This window comes from Amblyomma mixtum, chromosome 1 (genome assembly GCF_055824585.1).
Source record: "Amblyomma mixtum isolate Tamu chromosome 1, ASM5582458v1, whole genome shotgun sequence".
In the NCBI taxonomy this organism is placed as follows: Eukaryota; Metazoa; Arthropoda; class Arachnida; order Ixodida; family Ixodidae; genus Amblyomma; species Amblyomma mixtum.
Genome location: NC_143012.1, coordinates 86227896 through 86253685, shown reverse-complemented (window position 1 = coordinate 86253685; position 25790 = coordinate 86227896). Strand labels below are relative to the sequence as shown.

At 46.2% G+C, this 25790-nt stretch overlaps 1 protein-coding gene and 1 pseudogene across 1 annotated transcript; one reads left to right on the top strand and one right to left on the bottom strand.

Annotated features, from left to right (window-relative positions):
* Window positions 1–1230: 1230 nt before the first annotated feature.
* On the bottom strand, window positions 1231–25419 carry LOC149367111 (gamma-secretase subunit Aph-1-like). Its single transcript, XM_089554191.1, has 6 exons — window positions 25090–25419; window positions 21105–21248; window positions 18699–18784; window positions 16420–16542; window positions 14283–14410; window positions 1231–2204 (listed from the first exon to the last, which is right to left on the bottom strand). The coding sequence occupies exons 1-6, from the start codon at window positions 25200–25202 to the stop codon at window positions 2028–2030; spliced, it is 771 nt and encodes a 256-aa protein (XP_089410317.1). The 5' UTR covers window positions 25203–25419; the 3' UTR covers window positions 1231–2027.
* Window positions 2473–4692, top strand: LOC149367112 (uncharacterized; annotated as a pseudogene).
* Window positions 25420–25790: the final 371 nt, after the last annotated feature.

Below are 25790 nucleotides of genomic sequence, written 5' to 3'. Positions count from 1 at the left end.
CTGAGTCGGTGTTCACTTGGCCGCTAAAGGTGTTTTTATTGCTGCCGAATAGAGCGTTCGAAATGGAATACCATTTCCCAGCACTTTGACTTGAAGACATGACAACGATAATGACGCCGAGAATTTACTGACTCTGTGATCATTGGTTGAAGTGAATGAAGTGAATAGCCTCCGAGACCCACACACTTTTTTAAAAAGGACTGGTGACATCGCAGTTTGCTTGTGACAAAGGTGGCAATACTCGCATTTAATTTTCAGGCATCTCCTAGCTCTTAAAAGCTCAATTTTGAGAGAAACTAACCGATTTTCCATTAAAACGTGGTAAATTGATACAAGCTACCAAAATTTGTCCTTCATTTTCATTTAACAGATCACAGTGACTAGCAACATTTTTTGTGCCTGAAATGAGTCTGAGGATCTTAGCTGTCCTCGTCTCAACTGCCAATAGAAATTGCCCTTGTGATATGCGTATCATTAAAAATGAAAATACTTTTTTTACTTCATTGAAAAATAAGAGGTCCATTCGCTTGACGCACCTACAGTAGAATCCCAACGATACGAATCTCATAGACTGCGATAAATATTCATATCCAAAATTTTGTACCACCCAAAACAACAAAATCGAGATGCAGAAGCGTGAGAAATGCATTCACATTGATTTGTTTATGACAGACAGAGATTTACGTACAACCGCATGGCTACAGCTCAGTATTCATGGTGCATATAGCGGAACTGCTGATGACGCCGACGATGTACACGCAATGCTTAGTGCTCGAGGGTGTAGTCCTGACTCAAGAGTTCACATCATCCGCAGTGGTGCGGAAGAGTGTTCGTACCATTCAAAATTCTGCCCACTGTACACAATGCACTCCAGCTGGGGAATTTTATGAATTTGTATCACCCCAAAATCCATATCAATCATGTACATTATCATCCAGATTCTACTGCATGTAGCAGCAGGATATTTCTCTTTGAGAACTGCAGTTGTTCATTATCGTTCCAAAAAAGAAGTAATGATAAATGTTACATATTCGAGACAGCAAAGCCAGAAGTAACTGTCCCTCTCAAGTGACCTTGTCCTAAAGACCCTCTTCAGCTCTTTCATAATTTTTTGTTTCTTACAAAGACCTTCCACACATCTTCCTCCAATACCAAGAACCAAAATGAAAAATGGGCTGCTGACCCACCAGCGTTTTCTTCGACACATCAAGAGCCTTGAACAACCGTCGATGTAAAGGCCTGACACAACCATTTTATTCTTAACATGGAGTAACAGACCTAAATACAAAGACACAATAATTAATTATTTATCAATGAAAACAACGTCAAGTTCCATGATCTGAGCAAAACGCATAAATAGTCCCTATCAGGCAGTCGATTTTTCTTGTCAGAGCGAAACAGAACAGTGGCTTTAACGAAGAAGGTGGCTGAGCTTGCAAAAAGTAAAAAAATTGAAGGTGTATCCTTCACAATGCAGCTATGCATCTATGCAGTGCGCTGGATTTGCCCAAGGCACGCTCGCAGCGAAAGATGTCTTGGTCTTCGTCGTCACTCCAGTTAGCTTCCAATCCTTCTTCCAAATCCCTGACAAAAACGTGCTCACAACCCTGCTGAAAAAAGTTGTATGATGCAATAAACTCATCGAAGTAATCGAAAATTATCATACAAATGTCATACATTTTTGCAAAATCATACGGTCATCATAGAGATGCCATAGAACATCATACAAATTGCATGATATTCTATGACGAATCCTCTATGAGGTTATTGCATCATAGAACTTTTTTCAGTTGGGAAGGAACACAACACACAGCTTCTCCCTGTGTATACCGTCTGACTACAGTCTTATCGCCTTCGCACATCACTCCTTTCATAGCACAGGTCTATGAGACGTGCGTCTTGTGTGTCTCACAGACGCATGATAAGTAAACACGCATGTCTATAAAAAACACAACAGGCTGTGAACTAAGGAGGGGGACACATCGATCGTGCAGTCCAGTGAGCCGGCCTGTCGCGAATGTCGGAGGTCAGTGCGGAGACGGCTGAGCCTGTTGCTGCTGCTGTGGAAGGCTGAGTCCCTTGAAGCGCAGCAACGCGTGCAGCCGTCCACCGGCTGCGTGGAAGGCCAGCACCGCCGACACCAGCAGGAGCAAGTATATGGGCACCAGGGAGGCAATGTGCAGGCCGGATGGATTCAGCAGCGTCTGCATTGTCAAAGCAAGAGCATTGTCTCACGTGGACGTCCCGGGGATGTTACGTGGAGGACTCCACATGCATCCCGCCCACCTGCAGTTTTTTTTGCACCGACAGAAATATCTGAAAATGGGCGGAAGTTAACAGCTTGTACTAATCGAAATATCTCACGTGGACATCCCAGGGATGTTATGTGGACGTCTCGGGGATGTTACGTGGAGGACTCCATATTCATCCTGCTCACCTGCGGTTCTTTTACACACACAGAAATCTCCGAAAATGGGTGCACTTTACCAGTTTGCATTAATTGAAATGCTGAGTAATGAATCGACGGCCATGTGCTCTGTGGGTTTGGTTTGGTTTATGGGGTTTAACGTCCCAAAGCGACTAAGGCTATGAGAGACGCCGTAGTGGAGGGCTCCGGAAATTTCGACCACCTGGGGTTCTTTAACGTGCACTGACATCGCACAGTACACGGGCCTCTAGAATTTCTCCTCCAAAGAAATTCCAGCCGCCGCGGCCGGGATCGAACCCGCGTCTTTCGGGTCAGCAGCCGAGCACCATAACCGCTGAGCCACCGCGGCGGCCCATGTGCTCTGTGGTGGGACCTCACAGTCACTTAGCCAAAGCAGCAAGTCACGAAAGGCACAACATCGAGAGAGACTACCACATTTTGCTTTCATGACGGATACAACCTGATAACAACCACACCCATTACCTTGTCTGTTGAAATTACAGATGTGCACAATGAAAACATCTCCAGTACAGGAACACCCCAAATTTTTTCAATTCCTTTTGCAAAACACAAGCGATTGTCATGAAAGTAAATAAGTTGAACCTCGATATAACGAAGTCCTACTTGCAGCCGAAAATTTCGTTACATCGCGAATTTCGTTACGTCAAGGTTCCCATGTTTCAGCTGTCAAAATAAAGTATAACTGGTTCAGGAACACTGCTTGTTGATGGGAACTTGTAAATCACTTATTGAGGAAATACGCAAGAAAATCGAGTAATAGTATCGCTAACAAGGGCACCGGATGTTTTTTTCTACATCAGGAGCATAATGAGTGATAGCAAACACCGCGACGGCATCATTTTTCTCCGTGTGCGCATAGCAAAAGAACGAGCGCAGCGCCTAGTACTGAAAGCCGCCACAAGATGTCGCTACTGGTATCATCATCATCAGCATTGAACATTTGCAGCCGGGGACGCATCAGAGAAAAATAAAGAAAAATGTTCGCATCACTCACGCCGGCGCGGTGGGATTGTGCTCGCGGCGCGGTTATACTATAGTGTACTAGAAATAGGAGTAGTGGGGCGAGTGAAGCTCCGTGCCAGCGGAGCGCGTGAAGCAGGCAGCGCCGAAATCTCGGGTCGCCGCGCGGCGGCGCTGCTGCGCCTTTCACTTGGCAGCCCCCTCATACTCCGGAGCTCGCTGCGATAGGCGCCGGCTTGTTACACGGGTAGTGCGCTCTGCCTTGGAGTGCATTTTCAGTGTGTCATGCTCTGTTATGCTGTTTAACATAGGTGTAATTCCCCAAATTCCATTGTCAGAAGACAATTCAGTCTGCCCCGTGACTTTATCTAGGAAACAGGTAGGGGCCATCCACTGACCGTACGAGAAACGGAACACATTGCGCGGCAATCTTAGCACGTGCACGCATATACGTAGGGTACGCGCGCTGGTTTCAACAAGATCGTCGTGGGCAAGCGTTTTTCCTCCGTACGTTAACTCATGTGCGTCTTGATTTCACCTCTGCTGCGCTGTGCAGCCCATGATACTACGAGAAGAGCAAACCTCGGCGGAGGAACTATTGTTTTGCTCCTGGGTGTAGGACCAGCTGCAGTGGAGTGAAGGATGCTCCGAAGTTATCATTATTCGGGGTTCCTGAAGACGAAGCAAGCCGCAGCACATGGCAGCGCAACTTGCATCGTGCGGACAAGCCCCTAGAAATGACGGATGCCGTGTGTGAGCTGCATTTTGAAGAGAAGTACATATTAAGAAACTATGTGCATATTGTTGATGATATTGTAACAATATCATCAACGGCAAGGAGGTGCGCATACCACGTGGAAAGCCATTTCTTTCACCAGATGCAGAACCAAAAATTCTGCTCAACCTTCCCGCGTATCTGTCCGAAAAGCCCTCGCGCGAGAGGCCAGCGAGAAAAAGAATGTCTTCGCAAGTGCCCAGCGACCTGTTGGCCAAGAGGCAATGCACACAAGGGGATAGATCACCCATGTCCCAGAATGACGAAGCAGCGGAGTTATGTCAGCCTCGCGAGAATTATGCGTTTCAGCTAAGCGAAGTCCCTAAACCATCTGAGCTCTGGGCACTGCACAAGTTTTGGAACTACGATGGTGTTGCTTTCGTCCACGGCTCCCTCAATTCCACTAGTGCAGCTTTGCGTTTTCTCGGAAATATTTGCGAATTATTGCAAATAAAGCCATTTTGTATATATTTTCGATGCAATCAGACTTTTCACATGCCTATGTGAGCTACAGTGAACGCTCGCCAGCCATAAGTCACACGGAACGTTTATGACTTTACAAGAGAGGACTATCTGCCTTTCTTCCATAAATGTCTGTTGTAAAATTAAACCTCGTAGAGCCCGAATAACTTGAGGAGCATACCTGCCTGATCACCAGCTACTCGCCGAGCTGCTGCGAGCGAGCGCGCACTTGCCAGGTGAAGGGAGCGGCAGCGCCATCTGTCGGCGTCGGCGCAAACAGCTTCAGCCCGCCGCCTTCCCTCGACCCACTACTCCTAATTCTAGTACACTATAGTTATACTCCGACGTAGCGCGAGCGCGCGTGCGCGCGCGGCACGGCGACGTCACGTCCGCGAAACAGCGGCGCCCGATCGCCAGCGTGTTCGGCAGCTACCGGCGCGCTCTGACGGCGCCCGGCGCGCCTTCCTCCACGCCGGCGCGGAATGCAGCCGGCTGCATTTCGCGCGGGCCGCGCCGAGAGCGCGCCGAAGCCGCCCACCCAGAATGCACCGCGCGCGCCTCCCACGCCACGCCTCCCCTCTACCCCCTTCGCCACTCGCCTCCTCTGCCAGGGCACGTTTTTTTTTTTTTTCGCTGCTCACCCGTTTTAAAGGTACGACTATAGTGAACTAGAATACTCATCTAGTGGCGCGAACGGAGGCGCGCGGCAGCGGAGCGGCTGAAGCAAAACGCCGCTCCTCGCCGCAAGGGGCGCCACTGCGCCTTTTACTAGCCCTGCGCTAGCCTGCGCTGCCGCTGCCGTGCTGCTTCTCACGTTCAGAACGACTCTCCGGGCGCTGAACCGAAGTGTTTTGTGTGCGTTCTACGTTTCGGCGTGACTCCTCGAGATGTGAGTGATCCGGAGAAAATCGTATTGCGTGTGTGAAGTTGGTGCTATATACTACAGAGAGGCACAATGCCGAAAATGAAGACGGACTCCCATTGCTTTGCTCCGGGCTGTCGGAGCGGTTATCCGGGAGCTCCTAAGGCGTCTTTGTTCGCCGCACAGTATTTTTACCAGGAAGACAACATCTGTGTAATACATTTTCTACTTTTCAGGTGTAACTGGAAAATGTCCGTAGAGCCATTCTTTGGAGGAGAAATTCTAGAGACCCGTGTACTGTGCGATGTCAATGCACGTCAAAGAACCCCAGGTGGTCGGAATTTCCGGAGCCCTCCACTACGGCGTCTCTCATAGCCTGAGTCGTTTTGGGACGTTAAACCCCATAAACCAAACCAAACCATTGCTCTACATGGCAAAAATGTTGCATTACAAGCCCTGTACGGGATCACATCTAGCCACACCAACCCAAACAGTTTTGAGGTTCAGAGGGTGTCACCTGCACCGTGGCATCAAGTGACAGCCGGCTAATATTTTATATAGCTGGTTATGTCGCCAGAAAATGTGTCCTGAAGACGAGCTGTGAAAGCTGCCTGAATTTGCTTTTGCGGACCAAAGAGGCGGCTGGGAACTAAAACTTAGCCCCGTTCACTCGCATGAAAGACAACGGTGGTCTTCTGTATCCCGCTGCTCCCCTCTACAAATTTGTAGCTGACCTAAAAAATGCCTTCACGACATGTTTTAGCCTCCTAGAACTACATGCAGACAGTATCGTTGATATTGTACAGGTGGTTAAGACAAAAACAGAGCTTCGGCTTGGCTGTCCTGACCACTGTGAGAATGTGGCAGCAGAGCTCACTGCTTTTTATATAACAACCCGCCTTCAATTTCCGAAGCCCTCCACTACTACGGCGTCTCTCATAGCCTTAGTCGCTTTGAGACGTTAAACCCCATAAACCAACCAAACCAACCAACTGTTTTATGAAAAAAGCTTCAATAGCAGCAACAACCGGAAGCGCCAAGCTTCTAAGTACCTGAAAATGAGTCGTTGCACTTAGATCTCCGAAGCACCTTCTTAGGAAAGCTATAGCCTTGATTCCGCAGATGGCATTGCTATGTAACCTAATTTCGGCTGATTACGCCAATAATGTGCCTCCCATCAAACCAATATTCGCTTCAATTTTTCTTTCACATGTCTGCACTTGCCAATAAAAGTATAATGCTCGCCTCCCGTGTCTTCTCAACTTGGCATATGTCATGCATACATTGCAAGACTTGCCGAAAATTGGGGTGGAAATATTTTCAATAGTGAATAACATTCAGTGAACAAAATATGTTTCTGAGGCCGCTTAAGCGCCTCAGAAAAAAACTGGTTTCCGTAAACTGGATGACACGTAGGCGCGCGTACAGATGAATGAGGAAGGCAGTTTTCTATGACTGTAAGCCGCCACGGTGGCTCAGTGGTTATGGTGCTCGGCTGCTGGCCCGAAAGACGCCGGTTCGATCCCGGCCGCGCCGATCGAATTTCGTCGGAGGCGATATGCTAGAGGCCCGTGTGCTGTGCGATGTCAGAAAACTTTAAAGAACTCCAGGTGGTCGAAATTATCCGAAGCCCTCGACTACGGTGTCCCAATAGCCTGAGTTGCTTTGGGACATTCATTTCATCATCATTTATTGTCCCTTAAAGGCCCCTGTCGGGGTATTACATAAGGGGGGAGCGTATACAAGGTTGATGTGGAAAAACAAAGGTCACAAAAATATAACAATGCAATATAGGAACATAAAGAGAAGCAAAGAATGCAATAGTTAGAACGGTGCAGGTAAAAAATGCCTTTAGGCCACAAGCACCACACATGTCGGCGAGAGGTTAGGGCAGCAAAGCTCAATACAGGAAAAAGAATTTTCAAATAAACACAAGTCGAATTAAAAAAAAGACATTAAACCCCATAGTACCAAACTATAATCACAGGTAAACAAAATGAGCCTGGTAAGAGATGCATCTAGACAACTAACACCCACCGGCAAAACCGTGAGCCTCTCTCATTGCCCGTTCTCGGTAGCATACGGCATGCAACAACGCGATTTTTCATCATCGCCGAACTGCTCAAAGGGGCACGGCTGGGAAAAAAAAGTGCCTATCAGGTTACTCTGAAGCTAGTTGAAGCAAATGGCATGCATGTTTATTAACTACCGGCGTATTAGAGCACGACACCGACACAACGACGTGGAGAAGCATACACAAGCTCCAAACGGAGCCGCGACGACGCCGCTGCAAAAAGTTGCAGTGGCGCCACCTGGTGGCTTCTACGCCAAAGAGCACGCCCGCGCCCTTCCGTTCGCGCCACTAGGATAGTATTCTAGTTCACTATAGGTACGACCACACTAGCTCCACGAGTTTGTCAACACTGAAGACTTTTTTTTGTTGTTGTCTACGAGGACATCGCACGCAAAAAAAACAAAAAACGAACGGACGCTGCAAGAAAATTCCGGTTTGCGCTTTCACGTTCAGAGTCTACAGCTCGCCAGTGGCGTCATGGCGCGGCGCGTCTTGAAACTTCCATGCCGCGGGCTTTGTATGCGCACGACAGATGGCGCGGCGGTACGTTCTCGCAGATTCCCACACTGCCGGCAAAATTGGCGCGTAAAAGGGCAAATACAAACTGCGTTTCGACTCGGCTAACCTTTTAGCTCTCATTCGATTGTCAAGGTAGCTCCTGGCACATGCATGCGATGCGCAAGGACTTCGTTACATCGAAAGTGCGGAGCAAAATTACTTCGTTAAATCGCGAAAAAAAAATACATGGTTTTCAATGGGGAAGTGATTGGGAAATGCAAAAAATGCGTTACATCGCGAATTTCGTTACATTGAGGTTCGACTGTACAGTATACGATGAGACAGTGACACAATGGCATGGGCTATGGCCAACTGTCCTGTGCCTTGACTGACAACATAAACATCAACAAACAAGAATGGCGCGTGCATCTTTGGGAAACAGAAACAATGGCGCTACTCGTATTTGTGCTCATGTTAGTACTCACATTGTCTGCAAAGCTTCCTCAAAAAGAGCATGGTGTCGAGGGCACGAAACCAAGAAAATAATCAGCAAAACTGCTAGCTAATAATAACTTTACAGACTTTAGTGACAGTTTTGCCTTTAAAGATACTATTGGAGGTAGCACCACTGACATGCTTGCAATTTCGATGGGTTTGCACAGATATGCCGTAAAAGCATAAAATTTAGTATTAATATTTCAACAAAACAAAGATAAGGGAGTATCTTTGCATAGCACTTTCCATGTCAGGAGATGTGCACGTCTACTTTTAGCTTCAGCAAAGCATAAAAAAAAAGAAAACAGCCTTGCATGCCTCCAAAAGAAAGAACCACTGGTATGGAGTTTTACAAACTGAGGACACAAAAATTCGGTGCCTCATCAGACAATGGTGTACTAGAGCACTGCACGGGCCTTAATCTGAGGCCCGAGCACGGACCGGGCCCGAGCACTGAAGCCCGAGCCCGGCCCAGGCCCGCGGCTTCAAGCCCGGGCCCGGCCCGAGCCCGCTAAATTATCGCACTAGCGAGCCCAGCCCGGCCCGTGAATCCCGAAGTGAAGTCCAGCCCGGGCCCAGCCCGGCCCGTTTCACAGTAACGCATGAGGTATACTGCTCACTCTGAGCAAGTAGACTGATACTAGACCGATAAGAAACTGGCAGACAAAGGTTCTGAAACCACAGTTTGGCTTGCAGAAAGTTGGTTCTCTTTAATCCAGAAGGAAGTGATTAAGAGTAGTGCTCGCCAGGCCCGTCTTTTGGACAGTGATCTCGTGTAGGTGCGCAAAGATAAACTCGGAACTTCCGAGAGCCAAACAAAAAGGGCTGCATACATGCGTAATAGGCTGCTTTGCATTCCCCCATGATTTAAACAATTATATTTTGCCACCCGCAAAGTATAAACATTAAATAAAGCTGCCTAGCAAGCAGTGGGATGATATTTTTTTAGTGAACACGATCTCACAGGTAGAACTCATAGCAGAACTTGTCGCCTTTCAGCAGAAACGAAAAGCTAAAAGACTTGATTAAGTATTTCACGGTGTGTGCTTGAAGACTATAAGCGTCCTAAACTAATATGTTCTTCCCGAATGCATTTCTAATAGTGTATAGGTATGTTTCGGGATGACGAACGATCAATGGCCAATTAAGGCCGGTTGAATTTTACTGTTACTGCGCCGCGGCGTGGAAATAAGGAAATAAATAAGTCAATGAATAAAGCTTAGTTTTTTTCTCAGCGCGTACTATAAGTCATAGCTCATCCGTGCCGCTGCTTCAATGCCGCAGCTGTGTACTTCACTCTGCAATAGTGAATGAAAAGTCGGACACCAGCCGTTTCTGTACGGGCCCAAGCCCGGCGCAGGCCCGCAGCTTTAAACCCGAACCTGGCCCGGGCCCGCAACTTCAGGCCCAGGACCGGCCCGGCCCGCGGCCCGGGCTTTTGGGCTGGCCCGAGCCCGTGCAATGCACTATGGTGTACTATGGGGTTGAAAGAAAGAAGCCACCATTAGTTCTGAACACAGTATGAGCTACAAGGCTGCTGGCCTAGACAAAATAACAGGGGTGGCACTATCACAGGGGTGGCACTATCACCTGTGAAATCTAGTTCAAACAAATGGCCTTGCAGGCACTGGCCTCAGAAGTGAAACCGCATATTTGAGTCCCATTACTTCCTTTTCTTTTTTGCCAAATAATCTGCAGATGTCCCAAACAAAAATACAAACCGCTCTGGACAACCCTTATCAACCAAGGAACTGCCAAACGCTGCCAATGGTTCCCTGGTTTTGGATTCTGGGGCAACGCATGCAATCAATGCTGCTCACCACTGTACACCATGCTAGTCTAGTTCACTGCGGCCATGGTGGAAGGAAAAATTATAAGCGCGCTACATATATTGTCAAAGGTGATGAGGTTTGCACATGCACCAACTCTTGCTCGTCTGACAAAGCGACCGCCAGTGCAATATGTTGGGCAAGCGTCTACAACAGCGCACAGTTTTAAATATCGGCGGCGGAACAGATTCGCCGAAAGTTTGTTGTAAGGTAACAATATTTGGATTCTGCAGACTTCTTTCACAAGACGCCGAAATATTGGACATTACCGCCTGTTCTAACAAGTTGTTACAAAGGTTCAAGCATGCAGTAAGAGTAGACAAAAAAGAAAAAGCCTCCATGAGCATGATTGTGAGCTGTTAATTTAACGTGATAACATGTGCAAGAATGGGCTGTTCATAAAAGCACACACAGTGCTTGCACCTTGAAACACGGCCTAGAAACAAAGCCTAAAGGTGCACTAAAGAGAATTCTGAGCTTGTCTTTTTACCATGGGAAGAAGCTCTTCACGCTCTGGGCGTTCTTAGTCAAATTATTTCGGAGCAATAGCGCGCTGTGTGTGTCTACTCGTTCTTGGTCCCTTGTCCTGTTCGCGCTATTGCTCCGAAGTATGAACCAACAAGCCCGAATTTCAACGTTGTCAAATTATTCTCCTGTGCGTTTGATTCCCCTACTAAATCAAATTAAACGTCCTGGCTCCTGCCTTTCTTTTTTTGAACTCACCTCCGAAAGGAGTCAACCAACACGCGGAGTGCCTTTCAGCCAGTCGAGTGGCGGGTTCAATAGGGGATATTCAAAATTCCGCAAGTGCGCTTTCCCACATAACAATGTTGCCCAAAACAAGATGGCTGACCATGCGTTTCCAGCTGAAACAAAGCAAGAAAGACTGGTTTTTTGTTCGATTCTTCCAAAATACGTTTCTCACATTCTATCCACATCTTTAGCGCCTGTCCTGAAGCCCACGTAGTTCCTTTATAGCGAAGTCGGCCATCTTGTTTGGGGCAACATTGCTATGTGGGAAAGCGCACTTGCGGAATTTTGAATATCCCCTATTTTGCTTTTATTTTGTTTTTAGGTTTCCGTAAATGAATAGTTTCATTTGCAGTCAACACAGCCTCAAATTAGGCCCACGGAAATAAAAATATGCGTGAACTCTTTGCTTTATGTATGCTTTATGTATCATTCTGTCGACGGCAGAGTGGCAAGACGCCCCGCGACTGGCTGAAAGGCACTCCATGCATTGGTTTACTCCTCCTACTTTCGGAGGTGAGTTCAAAGAAAAAAAAAAGGATGAGAGCCGGGAAGTTTAAATGGATTTAATAGGGGAATCGGAAACGCAGGACAATAATTTGAAGTTTCTAAGAATGCTCAGAGCATGTAGGTTCAGTTCACACAGTAAAAAGACGAGCTCCGAGTCCACTTTAGTGCACCTTTAAGATGCACCTTCATGAGCTTGGAAACAATGAGGAAAATGCTGGCTGATGTTACTGGGCACCACTACGAGAGGCACAATAAGAGTGTGGGGACAATGCTCTTCCAGAAAAATGCTATACCAACTGCATGCCATTTTTATTTCTCCCAATTTTTCTCGCTGGATCAAGCAATGTTGCACCATTGCAATTGCGTGGTTTAAGCCGCTAACAAAGAGTGAAAGTGGGATGAGGTCTCAATTTGTCAAATGGCAAACTGTGGGACTGACATATAATCAATATATATTATTCCAGTTGCGATGATGTTACTACTATATGTGGCTCTAAGGCACGTGCTGTGCTTAAGGCATCAAACAGCTGGACTAGCCCAGACGTGCATCTCATCCCCACGCTTCCAAGGAGGTGCAAAGTGTCAGTATGCAGTGTTTGCAAAACGTTGCAGTTTGCAAACATGCACAGAGACACAGCATGGTTTGACAGCACTAAGCACACTATCTCTGCCACCTGCAGTCTCATCACAAAGAGGAAGTGCAAAACAGAATCTGTGGTTGGACCACAGTTGTTGATACAGTCAAGCCCACTTATAACAATACTGGTTATCACAATATATCGGATATAACAATGGTCAGTCATGGCACCATCAGCTTTGCCATGTGTTCTATGGTAAAATAAACTGCTTATAGCAATGCTGTCAAGGCACATTATTGGTTATAACAATTAAATCTGGTACTTGAGTGTCAGCCATTATAGAAAAAGAAAGAAGGAAATGCTACAACCACACCATCAAAACCATGCTTACAACACAAAAGTGCGCACGTGTGGGGCCGACCAATGGACTAAGCTGGCGCAGCAACGCCACGATAGCAAAAGAGGCAGGCGTCATTGCGTCAGGAGAGCTGCTGCATTGGCTACGCATGCCATGCGTACCCCCAATCAGTCGGTGCAGTGCACATGCATGCAGCCAGCGCGGTCTTTCTCTTGTCAGCTGTCACCGCACCCTTGGTTCTGCATGCTTCTTGAATTTCCCATAAGAATAGCTTCCAAAAAGCCGGCTTGATTCCTGTGACGTGGAGGCATGCGAAGCTCCCGGTGGCGCAGTAATGGCGGTGCTTTGGTCATCGGTGAACATTGTTCCGGTTCCCTGAAGTTTGAATTAACGAGCTTTTACAGGCATTAGAACAATCAAACCCCTCTGGGCATTTACTGTCAATAAATGCTCTGAAGTTTGTCGTCTTTTCTTTTTTTCGGCACAACCCTGTTATAATAATGATTGGTTGTAACAATGGTATTTCCATGGCACTTGAATATTGTTATAAGTGGGCTTGACTGTATAAAAAACACTGCAAAAACCAGAGCATAGAAACAGGACAAGAGACGACACACACGACACTGCTCGCTCTGCATACCCCTCGGCTGCCTAATTTCATCAAGCCACATTTTGTTCAATACCAAGCCAACAACACAGCCAGAAATCCCTTTTTATCCTTCTTGGTGGTGACAACCACAGTCAGGGGAGAAAGCGCATGGCCCAGCTTGGCTTGGCACGCAATAGCGCCTGATAGAAATGCAAAAGTGGTACAGCGCAAGCTGTGGCCAAGAATGCAAGAATGATAGGAAAAATAAGAACTGCAAACCTGTAGGCAACGAACCAACAGACTTCATGTCTGTTGGTTCCACTCAGTAAATCTATTCAGTACAAATACAAGAGAGTCTGTTGGTTCTATTCAGTAAATCTATTCAGTACAAATACAAGAGAGTCCAGCAAACATGGCCGCAGCAAGATCAGGTAACATAAGAAATTATTCGTCATAGCAATGGATAACTGAATTATTAGCTTTCTGGACCAGCTGATTTTGTAACGTAATGAGTAATGAAATCCCCCCCCCACCACCACCATTTTCCTTGTAGTAGCTTCACATAAACGTTATCCACCACATTTGAACTACTTTGAGTCACAGTTAATTCTCAACTGGAACAATGGCACATGTCTCTGCTTATACGACCAAAAAAAAAAAACCATCAGACCAATTACCTCAAAAACTGGCAAATGTAAAGTAAGATTTGGTTTGGTTTATGGGGTTTAACGTCCCAAAGTGATTGAGGCTATGAGGGACGCCGTAGTGGAGGGCTCCGGAAATTTCGACCTCCTGGGGTTCTTTAACGTGCACTGACATCGCACAGCACACGGGCCTCTAGAATTTCGCCTTCATCGAAATTCAGCCACCGCGGCCGGGATCAAACCCGCGTCTTTCGGGCCAGCAGCCGAGCACCGTAGCCACTGAGCCACCGCGGCGGGGCTAAAGTAAGATTTGAAAAGTCATTGCGATGTGATGTAGTTCTGGCTTTTGATAATCTGCAATGCAACCTTATTGATCTTTCACAGAAGCAGTATGATGCAGCTGTCGTTGAAGAGTGACCTGGGGAACACACGACGAAGCCACCACTCACCAGGCAGGAGGCGACCAGGTGGGTGATGACCACAAAAGCCACCAGGGGCCAGCGGCCGTGGTCCAGGGCGTGGAAGGAGACCACCCCCCAGAAGGTGTGCAGCAGCACAAAGGCACTGGTCGTCAGCGCTGGAGAGACGGAACAAGTGAACCGCAAATCATCATTCAGCAGCCGTAGGGGAACACCACGGGGAAATTCACGCAAGCTAATATCATCTATGTGTATGTGTTGTTTTTTTAACTGCTCTTTCACATGGAAATGTGTCAATAGGATTTTGAAAAACATTGCTACAAGCGTTCTCTACTTGCCGCAGGAAAATCTTCCCAACAGTGTCTTTACCGCAGCCAGTTTGCCTTCTTTTGACAATCTTTTTAAACACATTGTAGTACTGAAATATTTTTGGAATAGCGCATACAGACACATAAATACGAAACCGGTACCGTTGAGACATGTTCCTCGCTATCATAAACCGAGAGTGCGCACTCACTACGGCAAAGCAACTAGAAAATATTACGTGCCAGCTATCTTTAACGAATTACCGGATGATTCATTTACTTTAACCACCCGCAAAAAACTGCGTGTTGCTGTTCAAGCGTTAGAGAATCTTTAACATGTACTAAAATCTTATCAGTGCTTTTTCATTCTTTCCATGCCAAAATTTTTGTGTTCTTCATGTTTACGTCTTTTAATTTTCTCTTGCCTCTGATGGAGCTCTGATGTAACGCGAAGATTGCCGTGGCTGCCGGTTGTCGCCGCACAAGTCCACTTGTGGCTTCGGCGCTTCCGTTTTATGTATGTTCGGATTACACTGAATAAAGATTATTATTATTATTATCTAATGCATCGTTACAAAGAAGACATGCCAGCAAAAATTTGGTGTCTGTGTTCCTTTAACATAAACAAAAGCCAAACAATGTGAAGTACACCCCCATCATAAGTATTCGGTCCAAGGGGTTTGCTTGTGAGGCTTGCAGCATGCCTCGTTATGCATACTCAGTGACCGTAATTTCTCGAAAGAGGAATGGCTTTGCGTGTTCCTCACCACACACTACACCGAAGCAGCTCAGTAGTGGGATTTGTAGGTTTGAATAATGCCAGCACCACACCACTAGAAAGAGGATTTCTCAGCCGCTGGTCCTGAAAATGTGGTTCAGACTCCGGCAGAAGACCCCTAAATATAGCAGACGCCACCCAAAATTTGGTCTGTAGTCAAAAATTTTCGGGATATCACAGCCAAGGAAAGAAGCCTAAATTTCCACACATCACACTCCTGCCTACAGATGCATGTATGCAGGCAAGGATATGGTTTAGGGGTGCAATCTACATCTCAGCACAATCATTGCAGCTGCTGTGTCTCCTCCCAACAAGGGGTACGAATCTTCTTCACAGCCTGCAGGATCAATAAATTTTTGCAGAGAGCTGCACAACATGACCCTCATCATCATCATCATCAGCCTGACTACGCCCACTGCAGGGCAAAGGCGCCTCCCATGTCTCTCCGATTAACCCTGTCCTTTGCAAGTTGCGGTCACCCTATCCCCGCAAACTTCTTAATCTCATCCGCCCACCTAACTTTCTGCCGTCCCCTGCTACGTTTGCTTTCTTTAGGAATCCACTCCGTTACCCTTAAAGACCAGCGGTTATCTTGCCTTCGCATTATATGCCCTGCCCAAGCCCACTTCATCCTCTTGATTTCGACTGGCATGTCATTAAGCCATGTTTGTTCCCTCACCCACTACGCCCACTTCCGATCTCTTAACGTTACACCTATCATCTTGCTTTCCATAGCTCGCTGCGTTGTCCTCAACTTAAGCTGAACCCTCTTTGTTAGCCTCCACGTTTCTGCCCCATAGTTGAGTACCAGTAAGGTACAGCTGTTGTGTACTTTTCTCTTGAGGGATATTGGTAAACTGCCATTCATGAACCACAAGACCCTACACGAAAAAAAAAAAAAAACTGGCCCGTGTTGTGGTGACATCTACCACGTCTTCTTTTTTTTTTTTTTTCCAGTCAAAAAGCCCACACCGCATGGCAGCCATTCAGCAAAATTAGCTCTCGAGTGCTATCCCAGCATTCCCTGCCAAGCTGGACTGTAGCCTACACAGTGAGTGTGAAGAACAGAGACAAACTTTGGTACCTGATGTGAGGAAGAAGGATGACGAGCCGCCATTCAGCCCAACCGTGCCGGGACCCACGGCATCTGCCAGCACGTTGAGCAGCGAGAAGACACCGCTCATCACGCCAAAGCCCAGGCCAGACACTGCGGAGGACAGAAGTTAAACTGATTTTTTTGCTTCATATTATTGCCGCGAATGTTTGTTCATTCTTCAAAGCTGCCGGCCCACTGCCTTATCGCTTTGTTTATGATGCAAGATGCGCCTAGATTTATCTCGACTGATCGCATCCAGGCAGAGCCGACTCTACGTTGTTCCTGAATGTTCAAGTAACTTTCCAAGCTTTATCTCGAATGTTCGCTATCAGCTTTAAAAAGAGCACGGCCGACAGTGGTGGGGATTCTGTTCAACGACCGCCGAGCACGCTTGTTGCTACGCCACCGCCGAGTGATTAAGTTCTTTGTGGGTGCAAGTCAACCAAAATAAACAGTTTCATTTTGAAGCGATTCTCGTTGCTTTCCTGTTCGCCGGACTGCAGTCGCAACTACGTGACAATATTTTGGTTTCAACAGCCGAACAGTGGCTACGACAACGTGTAGGTCAGGTCATACGAGGCACAGAAAATTGTCCTACATTTGCTGCTTTGTAGTTTTAATTCAATACTGCTCTTATACCAGCCTGTCCCAAGTGTCCAAAATGACAACAAATTGTGCAATCAAGCTTTGTTATGAGCGTTCAGTCTGCGCCTCTAAGGGAACGATGTTGCAAATAAAGATTTGATTTGTGTGTTTCATGTGATCTGAATGAAACTTGCAAAATCACAGCTATCATTCAACTGCTCAAACCAAAATGACTAGACAAGCAAATTTCATGCAGCAATTTATCTTCATACTACCATGTTCAACACCATTACAAGAAAAGAGAACACGCTTAACAAAGACAGTGCCTGTACTACTTAAAGAAAAAAAAAGTACCATGAGCACAGTGTGGTACAAGCAGTGGTCTCAAGTGACAGCAGTTGAACTAGGTGGTACAGCAGGCTAGAACACTCATTTATGCTAGAACAACAACACGAAGAAAAGCTGAGGACTGACACATGTTGAAGAAGGCTGATGGTGGCATTGCCTGTACCTCGTTTTTTTGTATTTTATACAAAAGCTTCTTTTTTTTGATAAAAGTGGTCTCTTCACCGATAGAATGTAGTAACCTAGCAATACAGGCCAAATTGAATCTGTCCTCATAGCCTCTTCAAGTCTTCACCTGTCCCCACCTCCTGATCGACTGCATTTCGAAAATCACAGTTAAATAAGTAAAACATGTTTCTAATCCTGAGAGCAACACATCAGTAGTCAGAGATGCTGGATCTGAGGCCTTGCAAACAGGACACAAATGCTTATAATTAGGGCCCTTTGCTGTTGAGTAAAACCAGGCTTTACCCGATTCTCGCATCCCAAACAGATTTCTTAAAAATCAGGCTAAAACTGACTTCAAATTGAACATGCACCCTCTAGAGAATGCACTGTGCAAAGCTGAAGACACTGAACAACAATTAGTGAATATCTTACACTCATTCCAGCTTATGTTTTCAATTAACAAACAGTTTGAAACCTTTTACTAATGCTTGTTATTCATGATGCGGTCAGATTTGAGGACAAGTTCAAAAGGTACGCTTCAGAAACAAGGGCTCAAAACAAGGCTACTGACCAGAAGTCCCATTGTTTTCATTTTACCAAGAGCTACAGATGCTCAATAAGTCCCCTATCAGCATGCCAGCTGCCACGCATGCTTCAACGGCTTTGGTGAAGTTTGTCTCAGGAGAATCCCCCCCCCCCCTGCTTCATAATTCGTCAGAAGTAAAGATCTCGCTATCAAACACGAACCCAAATGTTCCCTGCTTCTGACCTCGCTTTTAATTCGTCAATTAAGTGCCTACCGAACCACGAATAAAAACAGCTGTCAGTTAACACTTCACAATTTTGTATGTATCAGTCTCCTCACAACTTAAGTGTGCTCACAGTCTTCTTGTGCCTTCAAGCAGTGCGGATGTCCACAATGAATGAACACCAACCAGTCCCCCCCCAAAAAAATTTTTCACAATAACCACATCTTGCCAGGTTCCAGAATCCTGATCAGTTAGGTATTCTCTATAACATTTAAACATTAGCCTGTAATGGTTGCTTCTTAATGCATCGAAGCCAGAGGCCTACCAGGGCCCTCTGTCTTGCACGGCCCTGACCAAGTAAGTGGGCTCATGCACCCTCCATGCAGAGATGCAGGCGGAAGTATTCCAGGTGCCACTCACCATACGAGAGCGTCGTCCGAGAACTGGAGACGACAGCGCCATCTGCGCCCACTTCGGTGACCTTCTTCAGACCCAGCTCAGCTTTCCTGCACAGCGCCAGTCACACAGCCTCACTTTGTCTGATGATGCACAACAACGGCTTGCATGCTGCCACATGACCAAAAAAAAACTCGAGGGGACACTTAAAGGTGCACTGAAGAGGAATCTGAACTCGTCTTTTTGCCACGGGAACTCGATCTACACGTTCCGAGCGTTCTTAGAAATGTTGAATTATTGCCCTGTGCGGCCGATTTCCCTAATTTAAATCTAATTAAACGTCCAGCTCCCGTCTTTTTTTTTAATTCCCTGTAAATGGTGGGAGGAGTCTACCAACCTTTCATCCAGTCCCATGGTGGCTTGCCACTCTGCCATTGGCGGAGTGATGCATAGTGATCGGCAAAAGCAAAGATTGGTTTATTGGTTTATTGGGGTTTAACGTCCCAAAGCGACTCTGGCTATGAGGGACGCCGTAGTGAAGGGCTCCGGAAGTTTCGACCACCTGGGGCTCTTTAACGTGCACTGGCATCGCACAGTACACGGGCATCTAGAATTTCGCCTCCATCGAAATTCAACCGCCGCAGCTGGGATCAAACCCAGCGAAAGCAAAGAGATCCACGCCTGTTTTTATTTCCGTGGGCCTAATTTGCAGCTGTGTAGTCTCTGACTAGATCTATTTATTCATGGAAACCTAAAAAAAAACAAATAAAAGTGAAAGAAAAGCTGCCACGCCACTGCCTGAAAGGCATTCCATGCGTTGGTCGACTACCACCATATGCGGGGAATTAAAAAAAAAAAAGGCAGGAGCTGGACGTTAATCCAATTTAAATTAGGGAAATCGGCCGCACCGGGCAATAAATCGAAGTTTCTAAGAATGCCAGGAGCGTGTAGATGGAGTTCCCGCGGCAAAAAGACAAGTTTGGATTCCTCTTCAGTGCACCTTTAAGCTCTGCCTTAAGGATATGACACCATAGTGTCATTGAGTTAATGCCCATGTAGTATGTAGAATTGGTCGTTCTCTACTTAAGATTCATAGATCCCTGGGAGTCCTCATACCACTCCTGGCACAGTGGTGCAGAGGTTAAAGGATATGCCACTGCCATGCGATTGCAGGTGTTGCCACTGATGGGTCTTGTGCGACCCAAGTGGCTCTTCCCGAGCAACCTCTCGCGATCAAATATAAATTTAACTGCCACCTGCCAAGGTGGTCAGTTCCCTCACAATCCGCTAGTTAGGTTGTGATGACCCCACAAGGACATGTGACATAGGTTGCCCAACTAGATTGCTTCTCCGTGGATGGCTGCCTATGCCACCCTACTTATCGCTCACAATGCCGACAACGCCGACACGAAACACTGACGCCATATTTTCTGCGTAACGGGGTCTCTGTTATGTTAAAACAAGGTGCCATTCAGAATTAATGACAACAGCATTAGATAAAGTAACAGGCACTTTTGGAGTTTCAGAACTCCGTGACTGTGACTTGGTTTATCCCTGCCTCTGCCACACTTACATTAACTGTTCAGCCTTCTATTTCCGTGAGCCTCTGCACACAAAGTCATTGCACAGCTCAAAAACGGCAAAATAGGGGCAATGCAAACACAGCATTGCAACAGTGTCGCAATGCAAATGCAGTAGCAACGCAGCAAATGAAAAAAAAAGCGTCATTTAAGAAAAAAATATCCTAAAACCAAAATTACAGCTGCTCAAATCTTTGAAGTCATTTTTCTTAGTACGCATTTGGAGCCAAATTCAACATTTAGGAAAACTATCGTTTTTATACTGGTCAGTCAAAATTTATTTTGAAGGTGCTTTCCGGACCAAAATTTCCTCAGGAACAAGGCAAAGCACTTACCATGCTCAGTTGTTATGTCTTTATGGCAAAAAGAGTCAAATTTTGAAATGGCAATGACAGCACACACAAAAAAAAATGCAAAGTTGCTTTAAATTAGCATGAAAAAACACGGTCTTAGAAGAACAATCGCTTGCCCTTATCTTGTATGTGGAGTTTTTCCAGGGTAATCTTCACTGAAAAAGTCAAGTTACAAGTTTTCTTTAAAATGATAGTTATCCTACACTGACGCACTCAATAGTTCATTGTGATGTGAACAGCTTTTTTACACACTCAAGATACAACCCTGATATTTTGGTTTATGTTCTAATTGCATACGGGTATACCACGCCTTAAAATGTCATCAGAATCGCCGCGGTGGTTCACAAGTTGGCCCTTCCGCCCCGCATCCCCTCATGGAGTGGTTTTTCTTTGCACCGCCATCGTTCCTACATCTACAGGTGCACCAGTCAATACAGAACTAATCAACGTGTAGCTCAACTCAGCACAACAGCAACATGAGCTCGTGGCATGCCCACCTCAGCAGCCGGTAGAAGAGGAAGCGGCCGGCTTCCTGGAAGATGACCGAGCAGACCACCCCAAAGGCCAGCTGCTTACGCAGGGGCACCACCGCGAACCACACGATGGACGACAGCAGCAGCGACAGCAGCCAGAAGAACGCCCTGCGCAACGTCGACAACCCCTCTTTACTGTACTCGCAGTTTTGGCATTCATCGAAGAAAATGTGCTTGAAGAACACATCACGAGCTAGTTGGTTTTCCATCACAATGAAAACAGCGCAAACTTCACGAAGGACGCAGAAAAGGGAGACGAGACACAACGCCTGTGTCTCGTCTGCCCTTTCTGCGTCCTTCGTGCGGTTTGCGCAGTTTTCGTTGTGGTGGAAATGTACCAAGTTTCAAACCACTGTTTTGATCCACAGCCAACGGCTAGTGTAGGATCCAAAAATGTTCAAAAGTACACTGAAGGCAGTGAAAAGTCACGTGATGTAAACATAAGGACATGTATTAAGGTGCAATTACACCAAGGTGGTTATTGTGGTTTTATGGAATTTAGCGTCCCAACGCAACTCAGGCTGCGAGGGACACTGTAATAGAGGACTCCGGGAATTTCGACCACCTGGGGTTCTTTAACGTACACTGACATCACACAGGCATCTAGCATTGCAGCTCTATCGAAATGCGACTGCTGTGGCCGGGGTCGAATCTTTATCTTTCGGGTCAAGCATCGAACGCCATAACCACTGAGCCACTGCGGCGGCAGTTACACCAAGGTGAAACTGTCACTTATCAGTGAACTGAATACAAAAAGGTGATAGCAGTAAACAAAGTATTCAATACAAGGCAAAAAGATAACTGCGAAATTATCAAGAAAGAAACAATATAAATCAGAAGAGAGCTCGGGAGAAAACGTGCAGCAGAAAAAGATAACGATGAAATCAGTACAATGCATAATGCTTTTTGCAATCGGCTGCATTCAAACTCCAACTGAAATAATCTAGCTGCCAGCAAATGCAATTTATGCACTCCACTAATAAAGCGAAGTGCAGAACTGCAAACATCAGCATATTTAATTTACATATCAGCAAAAGTATATATGACTGCCAACTAATTTTTGCAAGCACAAGCAAATTCAATCCATGCGTAGAAGACAAACATTGGAGGTGGCTTTTTAGCAGGCAGTCATAAATACCACAAAGCTAATGTATATAACCATGCATTGCCTCTAATATGTTGATAGCTAGTATATTGATGATTATTTCATGGCTGCATGAAATAATGTATCCTACACGAAATTATATGCCCTGCACGACGATATATCTCACTTTCCGTAAGCAGGTTTGCCAGACAGATTAGACAACTGTTACTACTGCTGCTTACAGATTCAAAAACGATTCTGCAGCTGAACTGCTACAGTAAACATGGGACTTAGACTGCAGAAGCATGAGTACCTTCTAGTGTAAGTTCTCTACATGTGGTAAATCTGCTGGTTTATAGGGTTCTAACATCCAAAAGCAACTCAGGCTATGAGGGACGCCGTAGTGGAGGTCTCCGGAAATTCTGACCACTTGGGGTTCTCTAACGTGCACTGATATCGCACAGTACACGGGCCTCTAGGATTTCGCCTCCATCAAAATTCGACCGCAGCGGCTGGGATGGAACCCACGTCTTTCGGGTCAGCAGCCGAGTGACATAACCACTCAGCCACCGAGGCAGGTGCGTTGAATCTGCTTGGTGCTCTGATTAACTACCCTAGCGCTCAATTTTAAAAATTTTTGCACTTCGATTAAGCACCACAAAGCACAGGTTTAAATTGACTGGCACTTATGCTATTTAAAACCGCTGATAGTAGAATAAATTGAGAGTGACCAACACGTACTCCTGCCACTTCCTCGTGAAACGATCAACAAAGCAAATACAGATGTCTGCAACGCTTTGAGAATGAACAGATGGAAACCTGTGAGCGCCGATGCTACATGCAGAAATACGCTCAAGCAGTCACTCCAACATTAACAGTATTTTTTGTTGATTCTTTACATCCAAAGATAGGCACGGCAGCCTTTCCTGTTGTGCCAGCCAAGGGCTTTTCTCAGTAGCAGGCCAATGTTCACCCTGACAACATGGCTCATTCTAAAGCCTGCTTCTGATTTTGACAACAGCACTTTAGATCCGGTTACAAACACTTCTGTTTCGGTGAAATTACAGGCTTTCTGAACTGCCTGATGACGTCAGAAATATGAACGGGCGCATCACTTTGGACGCCATTACACGGAACTTTAGCAACAACCTTCATTTTTCAGCACTTATCAGACGCAATTCATGCACAGCTTAGTAATAACATGTTTTCTGGCCCTGCACATTCTCAAACTGCTCTGTCCACACCCAGGCACGTTTCTGAGAGACCAAGAAAACATGTTCTTTAAGTGCAGTGTACCTATAGAGAACTGGTCATGTTCTCGTGCTTCTACAAGAGCTTTCACACTTTTGTTGTTGTCTGAGACAGGCACTTATCGCAGCAGTGCAGCATAAAGAATTTCCGCTAACCAAAGTGTACTTTGAAGCACACAGACGGCATGCCTTGAAACCAAGCAATCAAAGCAGTAAGAAAGGCTATTTTCAAGCCCTACAACACCTTCCCTCAATGCTGACACACATTTCCGGAGTTTCCTCAGGCTGCAATGTAAAGATGGCAGAGGCTCTGCTAAGCAGTCGATTATGGAACTCTCAACCACAGTGTGTCCGATTTAATAAGCCTTCTATTTTAACACGTCCTCAAGTTCCTGCAGCCAAGGTGAAGAGAAACAATACTTATGAGGTTTCAGCACTGCACAAGACCCAATCTGTACTGAGACCATAACAAAGCATTTCGGCAGGTTATCAGTGTCAGTAAACTTGGGGCAAAAACACGTAAAGGTACCCTATATACGGACATGTTGCATTGTGAAAACACACAAGTCACAACAACTGCTCTTTGGTACTGCTGCCAATGTGTGCAGACAGACTGAGCCACCATTTCCTCTTGGCTTGCGACAGAAGTAGCAACAGTCCAGTGAGGAACATAGCAACACACAGGATGCACTCTTTGAAAAGGTACTATAAGCAAGAAATGAAACGCGAACAAGACAACTGAGCAATGGACAGCAAAATACGAAGCTCCTAACAATGGTAAGCCCAATACTAGTGGATGGTAATTTCACTTCGAAGGTGCGAGGAATATCCTTCAGAAGTGCTAATCAACCTCTCTTGTATATTATTTTTAGGAGCTAATATGCTCGTGTTTTCTTGTCGTCACCTCGCTTTTCTTGTTCGCGTTTCATTCATTGCTGATAGTACATGCGTGCTTCTCATTTCCTCTGCGCAGAGAAGGGACGGATGACCAGCACACCAGAGAATGCTCTGCAGGCTCGTTCACTACAAAGCTTGTGTTTACAAAGTCTCTATGATCATTAAACACTCACATGGAATAAAAAGTTGCTTCATAACAGTTTCCTATTTAAAGACTGTGATTTGTGCATCCCTACTCTGAGCCCAATGGCATCTCGGTTCAATTACGCACACCTCCCTTTTCACATATACTATGCTTTCAGGTTTTTATACCCCTTCCGCTTGAGATTTCACTGTAGTGAATAACTTTCGAGACCAGTTTTCCTTGCTTAATTAAGGAATACTTGGAAACGCCTTCCTCGGAAGGATTTCCTCTTGCAAATACTAATTTGTGCTGTAACCTAAGTTAGTTGACATGACTCCGACCTGACGTTTACTGACAGGATGTTAGGCTACTAATTTCTCCACCAAAATCCGCTCGCACCGTAACGAAATGAGCGAACTCTGTCGAAATGGGCGCTCCGGTGCCGCAAGTAAAGGTGTCGTCTAAGCAGATCTAAAGTGAGCTCCTACGACAATGACAGGCAAGCAATGGTCACAGGTACCGCTTCTGTAGTGTGCCGCACATTCACTCTGTAGCACACGCGGGCTGCGTCACGTGAGCAGCGCATTGACTCACGCAGTGATCAGAATGATTATGCGGATCGGGTCCCTGGCGATGGTTATGGCGAACATGGACAGCGCCGGTCCGAAGCCGATCAAGGCGCACCCGACAAACTCCATGAGCGTCATGATGCTGCCGGCAGTCAGCGCGGCGCGCCAGCGCTCGCAACGTAATCGGGAAGGCGGTCGATCGACCAACAGGCGACCACTGGAAGGCAGAGCCCGCAACGGGCACACCCACCACACCAAAGAAATTGTAAACTCAAGTTCAGGCGTTCGGGTGGTGGCTGTAGCTCCAGCCTGCTCAATCACTTATCAATCAGAGGGAGGAACTCGGAGAAACTAACAAAAATATCGCCATCGACATCAAACAAGTGGATGGATGATATTGACTTTATTCTTTGTATTTGGTGGCAGCTTGCGCCACCTAGCCTGTACTTCCCCCATTGTTAATTGATTTTTCTTTTCCCTTTATTTCAATTTCGCTCTTACATTGTCTAGTTTGGATATCTTTTTCCCTCCAAATTCACCCCTCCCTTGATTTCCTACACCAATCTTCCAAGCTCCCCTTCGTCAAGGTCACCCCTTTCCCATCCACCTTTTAAACTTACCCGTCCTTTCCATCCTCCAAGTCTCCAGCAAATCCCAGCGCTGAGCGGAGTTTTGCACACCTCAGAACCAAGTGCTCAATGGTCTCCGTTTCCGTTTTACAAGCAG